At 46.8% G+C, this 17,101-nt stretch overlaps 1 protein-coding gene across 6 annotated transcripts in view; it reads right to left on the bottom strand.

The window, feature by feature from the left end:
- Nucleotides 1-17,096, bottom strand: part of WDR59 (WD repeat domain 59) — a 51,207-nt gene extending 34,111 nt beyond the window's left edge. For all 6 annotated transcript variants that reach the window (XM_037409186.1, XM_037409187.1, XM_037409188.1 and 3 more), the window contains exons 1-9: nucleotides 17,005-17,096; nucleotides 12,903-12,952; nucleotides 10,877-11,012; nucleotides 7,271-7,356; nucleotides 6,307-6,387; nucleotides 4,308-4,345; nucleotides 1,654-1,742; nucleotides 1,055-1,171; nucleotides 19-96 (exon numbers count right to left, since the gene is read on the bottom strand). In XM_037409186.1, coding sequence (XP_037265083.1) covers nucleotides 19-96; nucleotides 1,055-1,171; nucleotides 1,654-1,742; nucleotides 4,308-4,345; nucleotides 6,307-6,387; nucleotides 7,271-7,356; nucleotides 10,877-11,012; nucleotides 12,903-12,952; nucleotides 17,005-17,058 — 729 coding nt within the window. In that variant the 5' untranslated portion in view covers nucleotides 17,059-17,096. The remainder of the gene's footprint in view (nucleotides 1-18; nucleotides 97-1,054; nucleotides 1,172-1,653; nucleotides 1,743-4,307; nucleotides 4,346-6,306; nucleotides 6,388-7,270; nucleotides 7,357-10,876; nucleotides 11,013-12,902; nucleotides 12,953-17,004) is intronic.
- Nucleotides 17,097-17,101: the final 5 nt, after the last annotated feature.

Here is a 17,101-nt window from a genome sequence, read left to right as displayed (position 1 = left end):
TGGGAGTGTCTCACTCACCGTGTATCTTGCCTTCCAGACAGGAACCTGGCAGGGAAGGATATTGAGGTATTTCCGAGGCTGACGGTAATCCCAGAACTTAAAAAAAAATAGAAGGCAACAGAAAGACAAGCAAAAGCAGGAGTCAGCTGGCTATACTTTCAGGCTGCAGTCTTCCATGCGGCTTGCAGATATAACAGCAAAAAACTTGCCAGGGTGCCCACAGCATCATTAGTAATCCTATTCATTACGAGCAGAGATGGCCCCAAAGGACAAATATCAAGCTACTAGCATCTGGCAGCATCCCTTAGACAACAAGGGACTTGTTATATTCACAGTGATCATGGCTTGAGTAATTAGAGCAGGGAGACAGGCAGCCTGCATGGGCTTTCAGAGCTACAAGGTACCCTGCAGGCTCCCAGCCAATGTACCAGTCCAGACTGGAGGCAGGCCCACCCTGCTGTTACTGCTAATTTTGTAATGAAGAATCTAACCTTTTGCTTTGCTAGAATTCACAGCAATTGCATTTGCCTCAGAGCTTAGCTAAACGTGAATGAACTCCATTTGGCTGACATGCAAAGCGCACTGTTTCCCCGCAAGTAAAAGGCCCTACATAGCAATGCTTGCAGGCAGTCTCTTAGTGATAACCCAGTTCGGCATGAGTTTGGGTACCCCGGAGGCTGGAGTATGTCTCCCCGCAAGCTGCTGTAATCAGCTTGAGGCTGGCAACACTGCATTTTGGGGAGAAGGCTCTTCTGGCATGTATGGCCAGCTCCCTTCTGGCAAGCAGCAGGCAGAGGCAGTTGTTTTCAGCTTCAGTACTGCCCAAATCACCACAGATATGTGGCAAACATATGTGCACCCATTCTGCAACAACTTCTCTGCCTGTTCTGTAAAGCCACCCCTGGCTCAACACATGCAGGTGGCCAGAAACCAAAACATAAGGATGCAGATCTTGTCAATGGCAAGCACGCCCCAAGACTTCAGCAGCAGTAGAAGGGGATCTGCTCCACCACCCTGACATCTCCCAAGCAGGAGTCCCTGAAGCAACACTTACCCTGACAGAGTTGTCCTGGCTGGACGTGGCCAGCGTATACTCATTGTCAGGATGCCAATCCAGACCGTGGATTTTAGAGAGATGAGCTGCCAAGTACTCTACTGCAGTGCTGGGTTTCTGCAAGGAGAGACATTTTCCTTCTGAGCACAGGACTCCTGAAATTTGGTCTAACTAGACCTGGCATAAAAAGAGACACTTTTAACAAGGGCAAGAGAGGTGGAACACCCTCCTGCTGGGCAAAGGCAAATAGCTCAGCAAAAACAGTTGAAGAAAAGGTCCTGTGTAGGTGTGGCAAATTCCAGTCACCAAGTGCAGCCCTGAATGATACTTTATACTCAGTAAAACAGTTAAGTACTACAAGATGAAAAGCAAAATGTTAACAGGCACAGTGTCTGGGGAAGGAGGCTATCTACATGCTCTCTTCAGGCTCGCAGGCTCCCAATTCCCTCTAGTTTAAATTGACTCACAAGAAAGATTTGGGGAAAAAGTAGCATATTTTTCTCAGTATTTATCAGAGTATTTATCCCTCTGACCAGAGGGACGTCTGTATCAGGTAGGTGAAAATACGCACAAACTGCTCAAAAAACCCTTCAGCTTACCCTTTTGTCCCAAATTCGGACATCCCCATCATGGCTTGTTGCCAAACAGTTGGCATTTTTCTTGTTCCACTTCACCTGGGAAGCTCCAGCTGCAGTACAAAGAGAGCAGGTCAAAACAAGCAATTAAAAAGTAAATGGCACAGGAGACGCCTGACCTGGGCTTAAAGCTGCTCTTCTTTGCACAGGAAAGGCAGTTCAGAGGAAGGATATCCCAGAAAACAGCACAAAGAATGGTGTGGAAACAATTAACCATTGTGTCCTCAGGACAGCAAAGCAAGAGTGTTCCAGTTACATGCCTAGAGATCTTCTCTGCAATTTCTAGCCACGGGTTGTACCCGATTAAAATACTCATGCCCATTAGTTCAGAAGGAGCAACTTCCTCCAGAGAAGAACTGCAGGTCCACTACCTCCCTCCCAGATCCCTTCTGTTTTCATTCAAGTTACTGCCAGGTGCTTAAAGATTGATTAACTTCTCTCCCCATGTCCTGGTTTCAGCTGGGGTAGAATTTTCTTTTTAGTAGCAGGTGCAGTGCTGTGTTTTGGATTTGGTGTCAGAACAATGTCAACAACACACTGTTGTGCTCAGTAACCTTTATACTAAGTCAACAACTTTTCGGTTTCCCAGGCCTTGCCAGCAGAAAGGCTGGAGGGGCACAAGAAACTGGGAGGGGACACAGCCGGGACAGCTGACCCGAACTGGCCCAAGGGCTGTCCCATACCATGGGACATCATGCTCAGTATATAAACTGGGGGGGTTGGCGGGGGCCTGCCGATTGCTGCTCGGGGGCTGGCTGAGCATCAGTCATTGGCTGGTGAGCAACTGTATTGTGCATCACTTGGTTTCTTTTCTCTCTTCCCTTTGAATTTCACTCCTCTCACCTTCTCCCTCCTTTTAATTATAACTGTTATTATTATTTTGGTTTTATTTAATTCCAATTATTAAATTGTTCTTATCTCAACCCTCAAGTTTTACATTCCTTTCTGATTCTCCTCCCCATCCCTCTGGGTGCGTGTGGGGGAGCGAGTGAGTGGCTGCGTGGTAGTTAATTATCAGCTGGGGTTAAACCACAACACCCCAACACCCTCTAGTTCCTTGTATAGCATCAGATAGTTTAGTGTTATTATCTATTACTGAAATGGAGGTGCAGGAGAAGGCTGGAGTGCAGGTGGACCTTGTGTCTGGCCAGCTGGAGGTAGACTCACTGGGTGGACCAGAAGGCCACCGTATAACTGTCAAAACACACCACAGAAGTCAAAGACACCAACGGCATTGTAAAGAAACTGGATGATGGTCCAGATATGATGATATACGATATCACAAGGGACTCAGTCAAGGACCTAAAATCAGAAGATGGGCAGTCATTTCTAGTAAGTAGCAAAACACAGCTTCAGTTGATGTGGATTATTCAGGCATTGTAAGAGAAATACATGTTCTGTTCATCCTTATTCTGCCAGTATTTTCGAAACATTTTAAGCTATCAGAAAGGTGAGGTCCATGAAAAAGCTAAACAGATCTCAGCCAGCTGCTATTCCCCACTTCACTACCCACCTCCTGCTGCATGGTGAGCAGATTCACCCTGACAACCTGGCAAAACACTAGTCCAGGGGAAAAAAAAGCTGCCAATAGGCTGCCAGTTGATTGATTTGATCCACTCACGGAAGGGTACATCAACATCTAGACCAACACTAAACGTAATCAGGCACGGGAGGAAGGAAGATTTCCGGGGAGGAAGCTTCTGGGCTGGCTCAGCTGACCTGTGAAACCTGCGCCCAGGCACCAGAATAAGCTATGCTTCTCTCCAGTTCAGGAAGGCTTCTGCGTCGCTGATAGAGAGGTTTGCTGGCTGAGAAGGAAGAGGGAGCCGCTGCAGATGTGTAGCCTAAGGAGATCTAAGCAGCAGACCGTAAGAGACACACGTTGTGGGGACAGTAACTCAGGAAAAGGCTGTTTTTCTCATCACCCGTGCTTTGCCCAGCTCCAGCAGGCAGCTGGTGAGGACTGACACACAGCACCTGCCAGCAGGCGGGATTACAGGCGGCTGGACAGTCACACTGCCAAGAGCCATGACAAGTGCCTTTCCAGAGCAAGTGCAGCCCAAAGAGCATCTTTGTGTCACCGCTGCAGCTTCCTGCACCTTGAAGGTGCCCCAGGGCAGCAGACACAGCGGTTAACGTAGCCAGCCCCTCAGCAGGTAAGGGAGCAGGCTGGCAGCTGGCAGCACTGACACCACTGCCTGGGGTGCAATTCAGTTTCTCAGCAGATTCAAACACAAAAGGACATGGAGAAACTACAGGCAGGCGACACAGGACGAGCAGTGCGGCACAGTGGTTAAGCAGGGAAGAAACTATCTAAAAGGCAGAAATGCCACATGACCATCCATCAACTTCAGGACAGCCAGTCCAAGCACCACCACTGCCCTCCATGCCTGGGAACACCCAAGGGCTCCACGTTCTTTCTGAGTTCCACTCCTCTCTAAAAGGAGTTGAGAACTGGAGCCTTTCAGGCTGCCTCTACATGGGACAATCACACACGGTGGCACTTCGGTACTCTGCCACAATCAGTTCTGGAGCATGAATGGAGGGATGAATAACAGCAGGGGCATACAACAACAGGCTCGCTTAATGCCTGCATCATACATACATGTCATACTTACCGACTGCAGAGAGCGAGACTGTAGGCTTCCTGGTGTCTCTGAAACACAACAAGGCTAACGTGACTACCCACAGCCCAGCCCAGCAGGTCCACACACACCGCACCACCCACCCCGCAGCAAGCTCCTTGCTATTCCAGGACTAATTTTATTGCTGCCTCTTGGGAGCTAACGTGCCTTCTGCTTACCAAAGTACACTGATGTTAAATGGAATACGGAAAGAGGTGACCATCTGGAGGACAGCAGCCATCCTGTCTTGCCACCACACACAGTAGCAAATTTAAGATGTAGGATGGAGTTAGAGGAGCCTAGAGGAGAAACGCCTGCAAGAGTGGCACATTGCAACTGGGCAGGCAAGGAAACGGGGCTCACAAAGCGTTGCTGCAGGAAGCAACAAAATAGCCTTTCCCAGGAGGATTAAAAAGAACTAACAGAGCTGTGGAAAAACTAGACAAGAGGCACTGATGTGTTTGTGGAGCCTTTGCAGACCCTGATTCAAGGCAGATGGAGCAGTGACTTCAGAGCAAAGACTTCATGTCTAGCACATAACAACAAAATTACCAGGAAATAAGCCCAGCTGTGTACAGACACTACAGAACAAATTCTGCGGTGGTAGAAGCCAGTGCGGCACCATGACAGCTCCCAGCAGCTAGGACATGGAAAGGCAATTCACTCCTTGACCTTCCTCCTCAGGAAATCACCTGCCCTTTCATGAAAAACACCAGTGAAAATGAGGAACGTTGTCTTCAGCTTTTTTTGTTTGCTGAAAAGCAGAACATTTGCTGGAATGGACTGCACCTCTCCTTCTAATTCTGCCTAATCGAAAAGTTATTTTGTACAAAAAATTAAGCAGAGAATTTCCAGCTGCTCTTACCATAGGGCTACCTCCCTGGGGTGTCATTAGAGACAGCCGCTTCAGCAGCATGTTCTTTGCTGGAGGCCAGCAGCCCCAGGACCTTGCTGCCCCAGCAAGCTCAGAGACCTTATTAGCACAAGTGGGATGTAGAGGCTAGTCAGAGACTGCCTGAGCAGCGCTTCTGGACGAGTGACAGACGCAGACACAAAATGATGGAAGGGCACAGTAAGAGTTAAAGTGGGGCTTCTGATAACAGCCTTCAGATAACTCTGTTTTTTGCTTGGCACTAAGATAGTGTCACAGGAAAAGACAACCAGCAGTCATTGTCTCTCTATGTCTTTTAATTACACATTAATAATATATTGCCATTCTCAAGCACCATTTAACCAAGGATCTAAGTGCTTCATAGGAGCTAAACAAGCCTCGGGGTAGCCTGGTGCAGTGGGGTTATATAATTATCCTCCTATTATCACTGAGCAAGGGAGGCAAGAGAGGAACAAAGTGACTTGCCAGGGGTCATAAAGAGTCGCTGTACAGCCAGCAAGAGAACCCAGCAGTCTCAATGCCAGCTCCTTGCTTCTCAGGTGTAAAATATGGGATTTCAATATTGGTGGGTTTTGGATATATAGTTGGAAATACATTACCCTGAAATTACTCATGATAGAAACCACCAGGAATCAAGAGATGGCACAAACAGGAAAATGTTTCTGAACACCACTGCCAGTCTTCCGACCACTGAGGGAGAGCCAGCGACAACCACTGAATTTAGTGGAAAATGGCTTAAGGATCATGAAATGGTGCCCACTCACTCAGCTAAAAAGCCCAGCAGGTTGAGGAACACCTTTGGACTCCAGAAAAAGCTGCCAAGGAAGGATCTGAAGTGGTTAGGAAGTGAAGCCAGTCAGTATTTTTTTAAAACAGGAGTGTGACTGTGGCTTAACTGTACCACTCTACCCTTCATTGACTCTGAACTGACTTGAAAATAGGGGAACAGAAGTCATCTTTGAGATTACGGGAAGTAAATGAAGCCCCTTCAAGCGCAGCTGAAAAGCAGCACCCATCAGTGCATGCTTTGCCCTGCAAGCTGTTAATTACAGAAAGGAGTCCAATGATTTCCCGGCAGTGCAGAAACATACTGATTCTTACTTGATGTCCCAGATATAGATGTATGTGTCAACAGAACTGGTGACCAGCAGGTCTGGCTCAAACACTGCCCAGTCCAGGTCACTGCAAATGCAAAATCATAGTAGGTCAGCAAAGAAAAGCACACACAGTTTGCATCAACTGCTCACAAGCCCCCAGTACATTTCTCTGACAAATTCATGGCATCCGTGACATCTACCAAAACTATTTAAGTGAAAAGCAAGATCTTAATCATTTCTCTAAGTAAATCCCAAGAAGCAATGAAATGCTTCTTAGTAAATTCCAGTGAAGTAACCTCCTAGCTCTGAACTTTACAGCTATCATGTATGCGCTCCTTCCTCCACAGGCAAAGTTACCAGGCATTCTTGGCATCAACCTCTCTCTGGGATGCCTTCCTATTGGGATCACCAAGTGCACCTGGGACACAAACAGCCTCCAGTCAGCCCAAACAATGGTGTTTCAAGGGCTGTACATACTTTCCACAATCAGGAGCTGGAGTAAAAAAAACAGTCCTTCACCTGCATTTCCAGCCCAGTGCTGTAATACAACCCTAGAACCAGAGGCAGAAATCTCTCCTGCACCACTGTAACACACTTTGAGCTTGACCTTTGGGATTACCTGCTTTAATTAAGCTGCTACCGCACACAAACATGGCTCGGATTTAATTTAATAAACATGCTGCTATCTGTTTCCCAGATGATGGCTGCTGTTCTTCACAAGGACAGCAGCCTAAGGCAATGACACTTGAGCCATCAAAGGCTAAGTTGATATACTGGGGGGAGCCATGAAAAGGTGAGCAGTTTCACATCTGACACCATCTCCAAATGGGAAGGCAGTACAGTCCGGAAAAGTGGAAAAAACAGGCTCAGAGCAAGAGCCTGAGCAGGGCCAGGACCAGAACATTCAGCTTCTACAGAACAATGCACCAGTTTCCACCCAGCGGTCCTCAGCATCCCTCGTTCCTCACCTGATCACACGTGTGTGTCCTTGCAGCGATGTGCACACTTCCCCATTACCTTCCTTCCACTTATACAGGTCAACTCGCTGATTGCTCTGAAATCAGATGGAAGAAAGGAGACAGTCTCAGGCAAACCAGGTAGGACAAAAATCCATGTCTTAGGACCAGGTTCTCTTCACTTTGAACAACCTGCTACCAATGAGTCACACTGTGATTAGCAGAGTCCTTGCCCAAAGCGGGAGAGCAAAGATGAAACTACAGGCTGCAAGGACTCAAAAGCTTACACTTTAATTACACCCACTTAAAATTGGAGATGAACAAGAATGGGAGAAAAAAAAAAAAAACACATTGCAAAATATTTCCATGAAATTATGTTCTCTGAGCTTTTATTTCCTAACAACATGCTGTAACTGCAGGCAACAGGCAGCCAAATTCTCTCCGCAGGAATACCCTGCCAGTCTTTTCAGATTCACAAATGGAGTTTTCAGTGAGGGGGATGATAGACCACCACTGGTCCTCCTCAATTCTTTCCCAATTTCCTTCTGGGATAATCAGGGCCATTGCCAAACAAAACCAATACAGTCTAATGGCTTCAAGATCACCTCCTCAAGGGTACGTCCATCCTTGCCAGCCCAGGGAAAAAAAAAAAAAAAAAAAAAGCTTTAAGTGCTTATCACTAACTGTAAACCACAGGAGCAAACCAAATGAATCAATGACAACATTATTTAGGGCTCCTTTACTCATTCCAGGAAGAAATCCTCCCCCAAATGCAGCCACACACAAAGTTACTTAGAAACTAGTTACCATGCTTTAAAGTTCATGTTCTGCCTCAATCGAGGTTTGCTTCAGCCCAGGCTGACTCCAGCCCTTCTGGGGCAGGAATTGCCTTTTTGAGTGCATATATAGCACCAAGCACAGTGATTCTTGGGCTGGAAATTCATCTTGATTTTGCAAAAACAGAAATAACACACCTTCAACATCTGATTTTCATTAGCCTCTTCTCAGACTTAACGTGTACATGAGGGAAAAGATAATAAAGAAGAGACATCTTACATTTTTTGTGGCAGTTTTTTGTGGTGGTGGAGTTTTTTCTACCCCAAAGCTGCTTCATATGAATTTAAACTTGCAGATAGATAAAACACTCCAGGCTTCCCTGAAATGAAAGGTCTCCTCCCAACCCAGCAATGATACATGGCACTTCTCTAATAGCTCACAGCAGGGCTGCACAAGGGCTTGGGGCAAGGAAAACTCCTTGCATGTTTCTTATTGACAGATGGATTTAAGGGGGTAGAGTGAAATTACCAAACAGGATTTGTCCAGGACTTCAGAGCTGCTGCTACAAGATGAGGATCACCAGAAGTTTCTCAGATTCTTAGTGGGGCATCTCACATGGAATGTGCTGACCCTAGCACCAGGTGTGTGGGAATGACAGCTCCTCCCATCAGGAGCATTTTCTAAAAACACATGTTTCTCCTGATAAGTATCAGTATACACTTCCAACAATTTCATCACCCTCTTGTTCAAGTATTTGTGACCACACAAAAGTAACAAGGATCTAGGCTCGAAAACAATGGCATTTCTGAAACAGCAGCAACGTGCTTGAGCCAGAGGGGAGACACAGCCAAGCACAGCAAAAGGACATGTTTCAGCTCTTCTGGAAAGAAGCTAAAAAAATAAGAAGCCCTTATTCAAACACAAGAACAGACTTTCCCTCTGCCTGCACCACTTCCAATTAACAGCACTGTAAACCAGGTGAGGATGCTGGCCAGCAGGATAGTAGCCTTTTACACACTCCCTTTCCATCCACAGGGATGCAGAGGGATAGGACCCTCAGGGCTGTCTACACCACCTGAACACATGACGACCTCAATAGCAGGCTGATGGAGGACTGACAGCCAGCTGAGTCCCGAAGTGGCAAATCACATCTTCACGTTGCTGAATCCAAGCTGATTTAGCCTTCTGAAAGCACCTTTGCTCCCTCAGACATGGCCCCCCGACACATCCACACTGCCTTCAGACCTGACCTGGGACATGCAGACCTGAGCACACGGTGTAAGTCTGCTTTCCACTTCTAAACAAGACAGGCTAAACTCTAGTCCTAGGACAGGGCTGTAATGCATCAGCACCTGAACATCAACCAGCTGTGAGATGGCTGGAAAGGAGGTGTTTCTGACCCATACTGGAAAAGCTGCCTGATCTCATCTTGGGGATTCCTTACCTGATGCGTGTTGTACATCTAAATCACCAGAGCATCTTTGCACCTTCATTTATAAACAGCAAAGTTTGATGCCAGCTGCACCTAGTTTCAGTCTGGAACAAGATGAGTTCCTGTGTTGGCTCCATGCAGCAAGAGACAGGAGTGCTCAGATGGGTGGGATGGGCACAGCTCCCCTTTGCAGCAGGGTCCTGCTCAGATAAGCATTAATCTGATAACCTGATTAACTGGATATTGCCTTCAGAGTGTATCGGAAAAGCATCTTTCCCACTGTACTCGTGGCCTGCACAGTACATTTCCTTATCTGGTTTTGATTTTCACAGACTGTATCCAGAAGTGGCACTGAAGGACACCTTTTTGCAAGTTGAACTAACACTCCACTCAGAAGCAGACAGCTGCTGAAAGCACCTTTCAGATGTCAGTCATGTGCCAGAGCTGGGAAGAGACAGGCTGGGGAAGGTCACCAGAGCAAGCAAGCAAAGGCTCCTAACTGACAACACTGGTCCACTTTTAAGACTGCCCTTAACTTCAATCATAGCCAGTCCAGGAAACAAAAAGAACAAAAAAAACCCAGGAAACCACTTTCAGCTAAGTATTTTCTCAAAAAAATACATGAAACCTCTCTACCCCCAGCTATTCTAGGACTCTCAGGCTATAAAAGCAGATGCAACATGACAGAAAAAGCACCTCACCATGAGAGCAGTCTGCATCTGGCTAGTGCCGGTTGCTGCAGTGCTGTGGTTGATGGCTAAGACTGCTGCTAGCAAAAACTTGGGGCTCTGGGTGAACAAGCTACAGGGGCATGACAGGGTGAGTAAAGATCAGAGCTAAAAACTGCATTCAGGTCTCAGACGGCCACTACTGCTTCTTCAGAACAGCCTATTCACTTCTCCACACACTGAATAAGAGCTCCTCGATGACTCGGCCCCTGCCCATCTGCAAATCCAGATTGTTACAGCGGTGAGCCAGTATTGACTTGTGCTATTTACAGACTGCCTGGTGCACCACATCCCACCAGGAAGGCAGGGAGGTGAAAACAAAACAGCACAGAGCAAGAAATTCAATAAGTGCACAAATCTCGTAACAGAATGGAAGTTAGAAAGAGAGCACATCCCTGCTTCCTTCCAGAAAAGGACCATTTGGGTGCCTGATTTATTTGGCAAGGTGTTTTATAAAAGACAAGCAAGCAAAACTAGATTTAACACTGACTGACCAGTAACTCAGAGCCATCAAGCCAAATACCTTGCTGGCAGTAAATGAGAGTTAGGCCTTGATCTTGCAGTGTGACTTGCAGAAGCACGCCTGTGCCAGCTCTGTACAGCCTTCCAAGTCCGCAGAAGTCCACCCGTGAAAGACCAGGGAAGAGGATGAGTTACAGCTTTTTAAATGAGTGAACTTACTGAAGCTGCGAAGTAGTACGCATAGCTGTCGTGCGGGTTCCACTGCACTGCCCCAATGTCCCACTTGCTCTGGCGGGAGATCTTCCGATGACCCTCGTTTGGTGCATCCAGGTTGACTATGTAGAGGAAACGGCGGCTGCAAGACACAGCAACACAAAGAGGCTGCATCACACAGAACTGATCTCAAAATCCCAAGCTCACATGGAGCTCACAGCCTTGCATCTAGAGGGCCAAAGAAGAGCAGGATTTCACAAGACAGATGAAAATACTATTCCAGACACATACTTCAAAAAGAGCTACATTTAAAAAAAAGATAAAGCAGACATGCTGAAATTAGACAGGATCTGCAAATGTAATGGGTAGCTCAGACCACAGAAAACCTTGGATAAGTAGAATACAAAAGGAAGCACTGGGAAATGCTGTAAACACATCCAAATAAGCTTTGCTGGCCTAGTCCTGCAGCAGCAGAGCCGAGGCAGCACAGGGCTGGGCGTGCAACGCAACAGCTTCACTGGAACCAGCTTCAGTCTGGAGAGGTTGCTCTGAGCAAGAGTTAACGAGCCTTGACAAACATAAGATGATTCTAATGGCTGCATCTTTCCACACCATGCTGTCTGGGGGACTTGGTTCCACAGACAGTACGAGTACACCTGCGCAGAGCTAGCTCAGCTGCAGCAGCTTAACACGGGTGGACACAGCACTGCACTGATCTGGTTGTATTCCCTGAGCTAACCCTTTATGCAGCAGATGTATTTGCATGACGCTAAACCTGAGCTTGTACATTCTGGTGGACATGGACACCTTCCCCACAAAGCTAGGCAAGGTATCATTCCCTCCACAGTCTGATTCATCTTACCAGCAAGATAAGCCGCCCAGAAATAATTGTGAGCCAGCTGAACTCTAATGGACAACCAGCACCAAAACATATTGAACCATATATAATTAACCACACCAGCATCACAAGCTTGCATAGCAAGCACACAGCTGCTCCGAGCACTATGAATTTTCCCAAGAGAACGAACATAAAGAGCATCTTTGCTGCCTTTCCAGACCAAAGTCCTCAGGGCTCCCTACTCTGAAATGCGAAGATGCTGAGCCCTCTGAGGCTCTCCTACAGATTTAAAACAAAGGAGACAAAACCTGAAGGGCTGTTGAGCATGCAGTAGAAGCTTGCAAAGCAGAGGGCCACAGACCCAATGCTGAAGTGCAGACAGGCTGTCCCCAAATAAACAAGCTGTGAAACTGAGCAGCATAAGGAGGAAGTGGCATCAATTTAGACCCAAAGCAGCTGCTGAGCCAGTTACTCCTGCACAGGGCTGCCAGACTACGGGTTTACACGGAGGCCAGGGGGTCTCTGAGTTGTACGAAAGGACCTAAGGCTGACCAAACATCAGCTGCACCCACACAATCCTGAATTTCAAGTAAACACCCTTATTGGTGTGGTAATTGTGTCACTGACAGCAGGGCAGCAATAGCTGATAGTACTGAAAGGCGGCAGCTGGGCAGGCAACTGCTGAACAGTTTGAAGACTTGCCCTGGAGGTGGCTACATAATGCCAAGCCCTCCTGGGAGCTCTGGCAGCTTGCAGTCCATGGCACCTCCTGTTCTTGTGGAGTATCATCCCTCACTGAAGCAGGAGAGAAGCAGGTCAGGGAGCTTGGCTCTTCTGCCCAAGTACGCTGTGGGGATATCTGGGGCAAATTTTATCTTAAGGAAATTAAGCAAGCTGTATTTCAAGCAGAATCCAAACAGTACTTCATGGTGCTCCACCTCCCACAAGTGGATTTGGGAAAGCACGTATCGGGAAAGCCACGACAGTACTTTATTGTGCTGTTGTTGCTGGCTTTCCATTCTGTATCCCATTGGAAACGTGACCCAGAATCCTTTTCATCCAGCCTTGAACAGAACTCAGCTGCACCTTTCTGAAACAATACATCAGCCCTTCAATTGAGGTCAGCCTGAAGGTTGCTGATTTGGCTTGTGGAAATGATTGTCATACATTTCTAATGGGGACTGTCATGCTCACCCTGAGAGTACTGCACGCTGTCCCAGGCAATCCACTGACATCGCAGTCGCCTGTTAAAGAGAAGCAGAGACAAAATTAAATTATACCTGTCAGGTCAGCTTCTCGGTCAAAACACACAGCTTTGGGGAGGAGTTCAGGAACACCTGCCAGCTCATCTTCAAGGTATAAACTGCTACGGTAAGAGTCAAGGCTGATACCTGTCAGGGATGGCAGAAGTAACATCCCCTTAGAGAAGCACAGATGGGAGACAGGGTGTAGCGGTTGATTTTGGGATGCAGGACAGCGCACAAAAAACATCTTTGTTCAAGTAAACTGAAGGCAAGACCTGGCAGACACCATTACAAGCACTGAGACCTTGCTCCCTTCTCCCCGCTATGGCAATCACAGCTGCAGCCTTTCAATCAGCAATCTCTAATAATCCGTATTAATCAGCCTCTGCTCCTGCTCAGGAGCTTTCTCAGTCTCTCTCTCTTCCATTGCAGGGCCAGATTTAATTATATGTGTACTGGGAGATAGCAGTGCAACCATTTGTGTGTGGCTGGTCTCCAAAAATGAGACATGGCTAAGAGGCATCAGAATTTACTTTGGCACTGCTTGTAAAGAAGGCTAAGAGATAACTTAAATGCCATAAGACCCCAAAAAAATTAAACAGACTGTTTCAACATTGTCTCCCCCTTTTTTGTTCAGAATGGAATTGGCCAATCACCTCATTTAATTGCCAAGAGAATAAAGGAAAATTTTACTTGGAAAGCTGAACAGTTCAGCCCATAAGCACAGATATGACTTCAATGCAGTTTTTAGCGTTCACAGTACAAAATCAGCATGTGCCCCATACTCTTCAAACTAAGTGCTGTCATCTTCAAAGCTACCTCTCTGAGGGCTCAGGATGTCTCTGCTGCTCTTCAGGATTCTGCTAAGTACTCTCAGCATGGATATAACAAGACTTCCAGATGTCCCACAGCTACTACTTGCAAGTATCACTGAAACCAGACAGACAACGTGGCAATCCCACTCCATTTCAATCAGATTTGACAGGAGAATAACCATCACAAAAAACCAGGTTTTTTTCAAGCAGGGCCCCATTCCCTGCTTGCAAGTACACCAACTAAGGGAAAAACAGCATCACGGGCTCATTCTTCACTGGAGACCAAAATGCCACACGGCAAACAGCTACAAATGCCTGCAGAGTTTCAGCAGGAGTCTGCAGTAAACCCCAGGCCTACATCTATACCCCAACCAAGCCAAGTTCCAGCACTTCTGTTCCAGGAACAACCCGCTTCCATTGCTTTTTCTTGGTAGCACATCCAGTCTTCTGGCAAGGCTTTCCTAGTCCTAAAACTAATGCTGTAAATAAGCAGCTAGTTTTAATATCTCTAAATGGAAAACAAATAATTCCAGCTTCCTAAATTTCACACCACCTTGCAAAACTCAGCGGGTTACTAAGTTCATACTAAAAAAACCCAAACAAACAGAACACCAAAGAACCAGGAGAAGGAAGCTTTCCTTGACAATACACATTTCACTTCTGAGGAATGAAAATGAGGATCCCTAAAGCTGTTACTGGAACCGGAACTTTCTCATGTGATGAAGAGCTAGTCAGCTGACCTATTTCACACAGCTGTGGCCATCTTTCCTCAAGACAGAACAAACACCATCAATTTAAAGTGATTGATAATTTCACATACCAGCTTATTTTTTCCAGTATTGGCACCAGGATCTCATTCTTATAAATTGTTTATTTATTCATTATTATTTAATAATGAACATTGGTAAACTGTTTTTCCAGGCACCAAATGTCATAAAATGTAATGATCAACTAGAATGAAGTAAGAAGTTTCACATGTCAGGCTGCTATTCTGGTTGGTCATAAATGAAGTCATTTTATGGCAACAAATAGCTCCCTACAATACTTCAGTCTTATCTAGGCAACAGAAAGAAAGAAAAAAAAAAAACCAAAAAAAACCCCTGAAAAAACCAGTTGTCATTTAATGTGCTTGGTGAACTGATATGTCAGTCTTCACAGCACAACCTTCCAGAAGGAGGGAGCTGAAACTGAACAAACCAACCTGAAAGCAGTTTTTATCCTAAAACAGCAATCAGGATAGTCAGAATTGCTGTTTATGAGTAACAATTAGGTGAATAAGCATGGTAGGAGTACCACGCATGTAAAAACCAGCTCTGAGCCCACAACCCAGGCAGCATCTTTTCAGATTTCAACCACCTACTCTGGTATTTCACTTCATTTCTGCTAGGTAAGCCAAGGAAAATACATTTTCATGACTGAACTTCCATTAGTTTCAAATCTAGTTTCATTCTCTCCACCTGAAAGGCAACAGACCAACCCAATGTGCTAAGGCTATACTGGTTTTCAAGAGGTGCAAACTCTTGAGGCAAGAAATACCAGTTCCCTGCACACCCAGCTTCCCATCTACACACCAAGGTGCTACAAGTGGTACTATTTCACCGTTGGATGTGGCGAGCTTTACTCTCCTTTTGATAGCAAGGACAGTGTGACAAAAGCCTGTGGATCAGAAGAGTACAGAGACTGCCCCCTCTGTCACCTTGTACAGAAAGAGGACGCTTGTAGGCAATGCTGGCCCTAAACTACCAGAGATCTTCTGAAGTGTTGCAGGCTGGGTGCTGTAGCTTTCACATGACACGCTCTGGCATGGCGAACAAAGACAACTGCAGTGCTCGCAGACATGTACAGGCTATAAATGTAACAGCTGCCCACTCTTTTGACTCTTGTTTCCATGTGAATTGGTTTTGGGATGGGGATTCTGGAGACAGCATGGCCTACAGACAGAGCTGAAGCCTGGTACAGGACGATTACAGCCAAGGTGTTTCAATTTCTCAAGCTCGGGTTTCCCGTCTGCAAAAATGTTCATGCAGACTCCTAAAAAAAGCTCAAGCACAAACGTATAAATGAGTTTAACTTGAAGCAGCAGTCTAGCAGCCCCAACTGCACTGAAGCTCTCTGGTTTCGTATGAGAGAGCAGGCAGGTCAGAACAGCTGAAGAAAGATCACACCACAGTAAACCGAAGCGACCAAAATACCAATGGTTAACCCCGCAATTAAGGTATACGCCTGCACAACAGCAAGACTGAAACCAACTGCTGCAGAAGAAGATGGAAACACCTGTTCTCTCTCCTCTCCGCTCCCACACGCAATCATTATGAATAAGCAATCAAATCAGGAGGCCACGCATCTCCTGAGCCAGATGCAATTTAAACTGTGATCTAGGAAGACATACCTTCGTACCTCATTACCAGTTTCCTGAGAGCAAACCTTCAACAGCAGACAAACCTGCTTTAACATTTCTTCAATGAGGAAAACAAAGCCGATATAAAGCTTTTGAGGTATAAAAGCAAAAAGCTCTGTGAGCTTACAGGGGGAAGGCTGGATACAGCAGGCAGGACCCTGCACCTGTTTGCAATGGTGAGCACAGAGCTGACACTGTTCCAGCACAAGAGGACAAACTAGAAGACAAGTTTGCAGACCTGTATTTTTTATTTTAATCTTTCTGGGTTTCCTGTTGAAGCAGTTCATAGCTCACCCACCATCCCCAGCTTTGCTAAGCAGCTGCCAGCATCTTAAAAAAACCCGTTTCTTAGAATAGCTCCCAAGAGAGCACATAAGCAAACTCTTAGAATTCTCCAGTAGCCAGCAACTTCAAAAGCTGACCTTTTTGCTATTTATAAAAAAACAGAACCCGCTTTTCCTCCTAACCGAGCAATTCCCAACAATTTATGTCGCAGCAGAGAAGGCAGCTAAAATGGTCTCAGAGGAAAAATGAGGAAAGATGTGTGGGAAGTGGTAATAGCTCCTATTAGGCCTGCCAATATACTTTAAAAAAAAAAACAGCCGAGATCTAATTAAGACTAAAAATAAAGCGCCTCATGAATCAAGGCAGTATCTCCGCGCAAACGGCTCCGGGACCGGCTCAGCCCCGTCCGCGGCCGCCGAAAGGCCCCCTGCGGCCGCCGAGCCCGCCCGGGCCGGGCCCCGCTCCCGCTCCTCACGGGACAGGCCGCCCCCCCACCCCCCCGGAGCCGGCCAGAGCGGCAGCCCCCCGGCGACGGCGGCGGCGGCCCCCCCGACCTGGGCGTCGCGGAACTCCACCACCACATTCTCGCTGCTCCAGCGCGCCGCCATCTTGGGCCGCCCCAGCAACCCCCGACGCCGGCGGGGCAGGGGC

The sequence above is a fragment of the Falco rusticolus genome, chromosome 15 (genome assembly GCF_015220075.1).
Source record: "Falco rusticolus isolate bFalRus1 chromosome 15, bFalRus1.pri, whole genome shotgun sequence".
NCBI lineage: Eukaryota > Metazoa > Chordata > Aves > Falconiformes > Falconidae > Falco > Falco rusticolus.
This window is presented reverse-complemented; position numbering and strand designations above follow the sequence as displayed.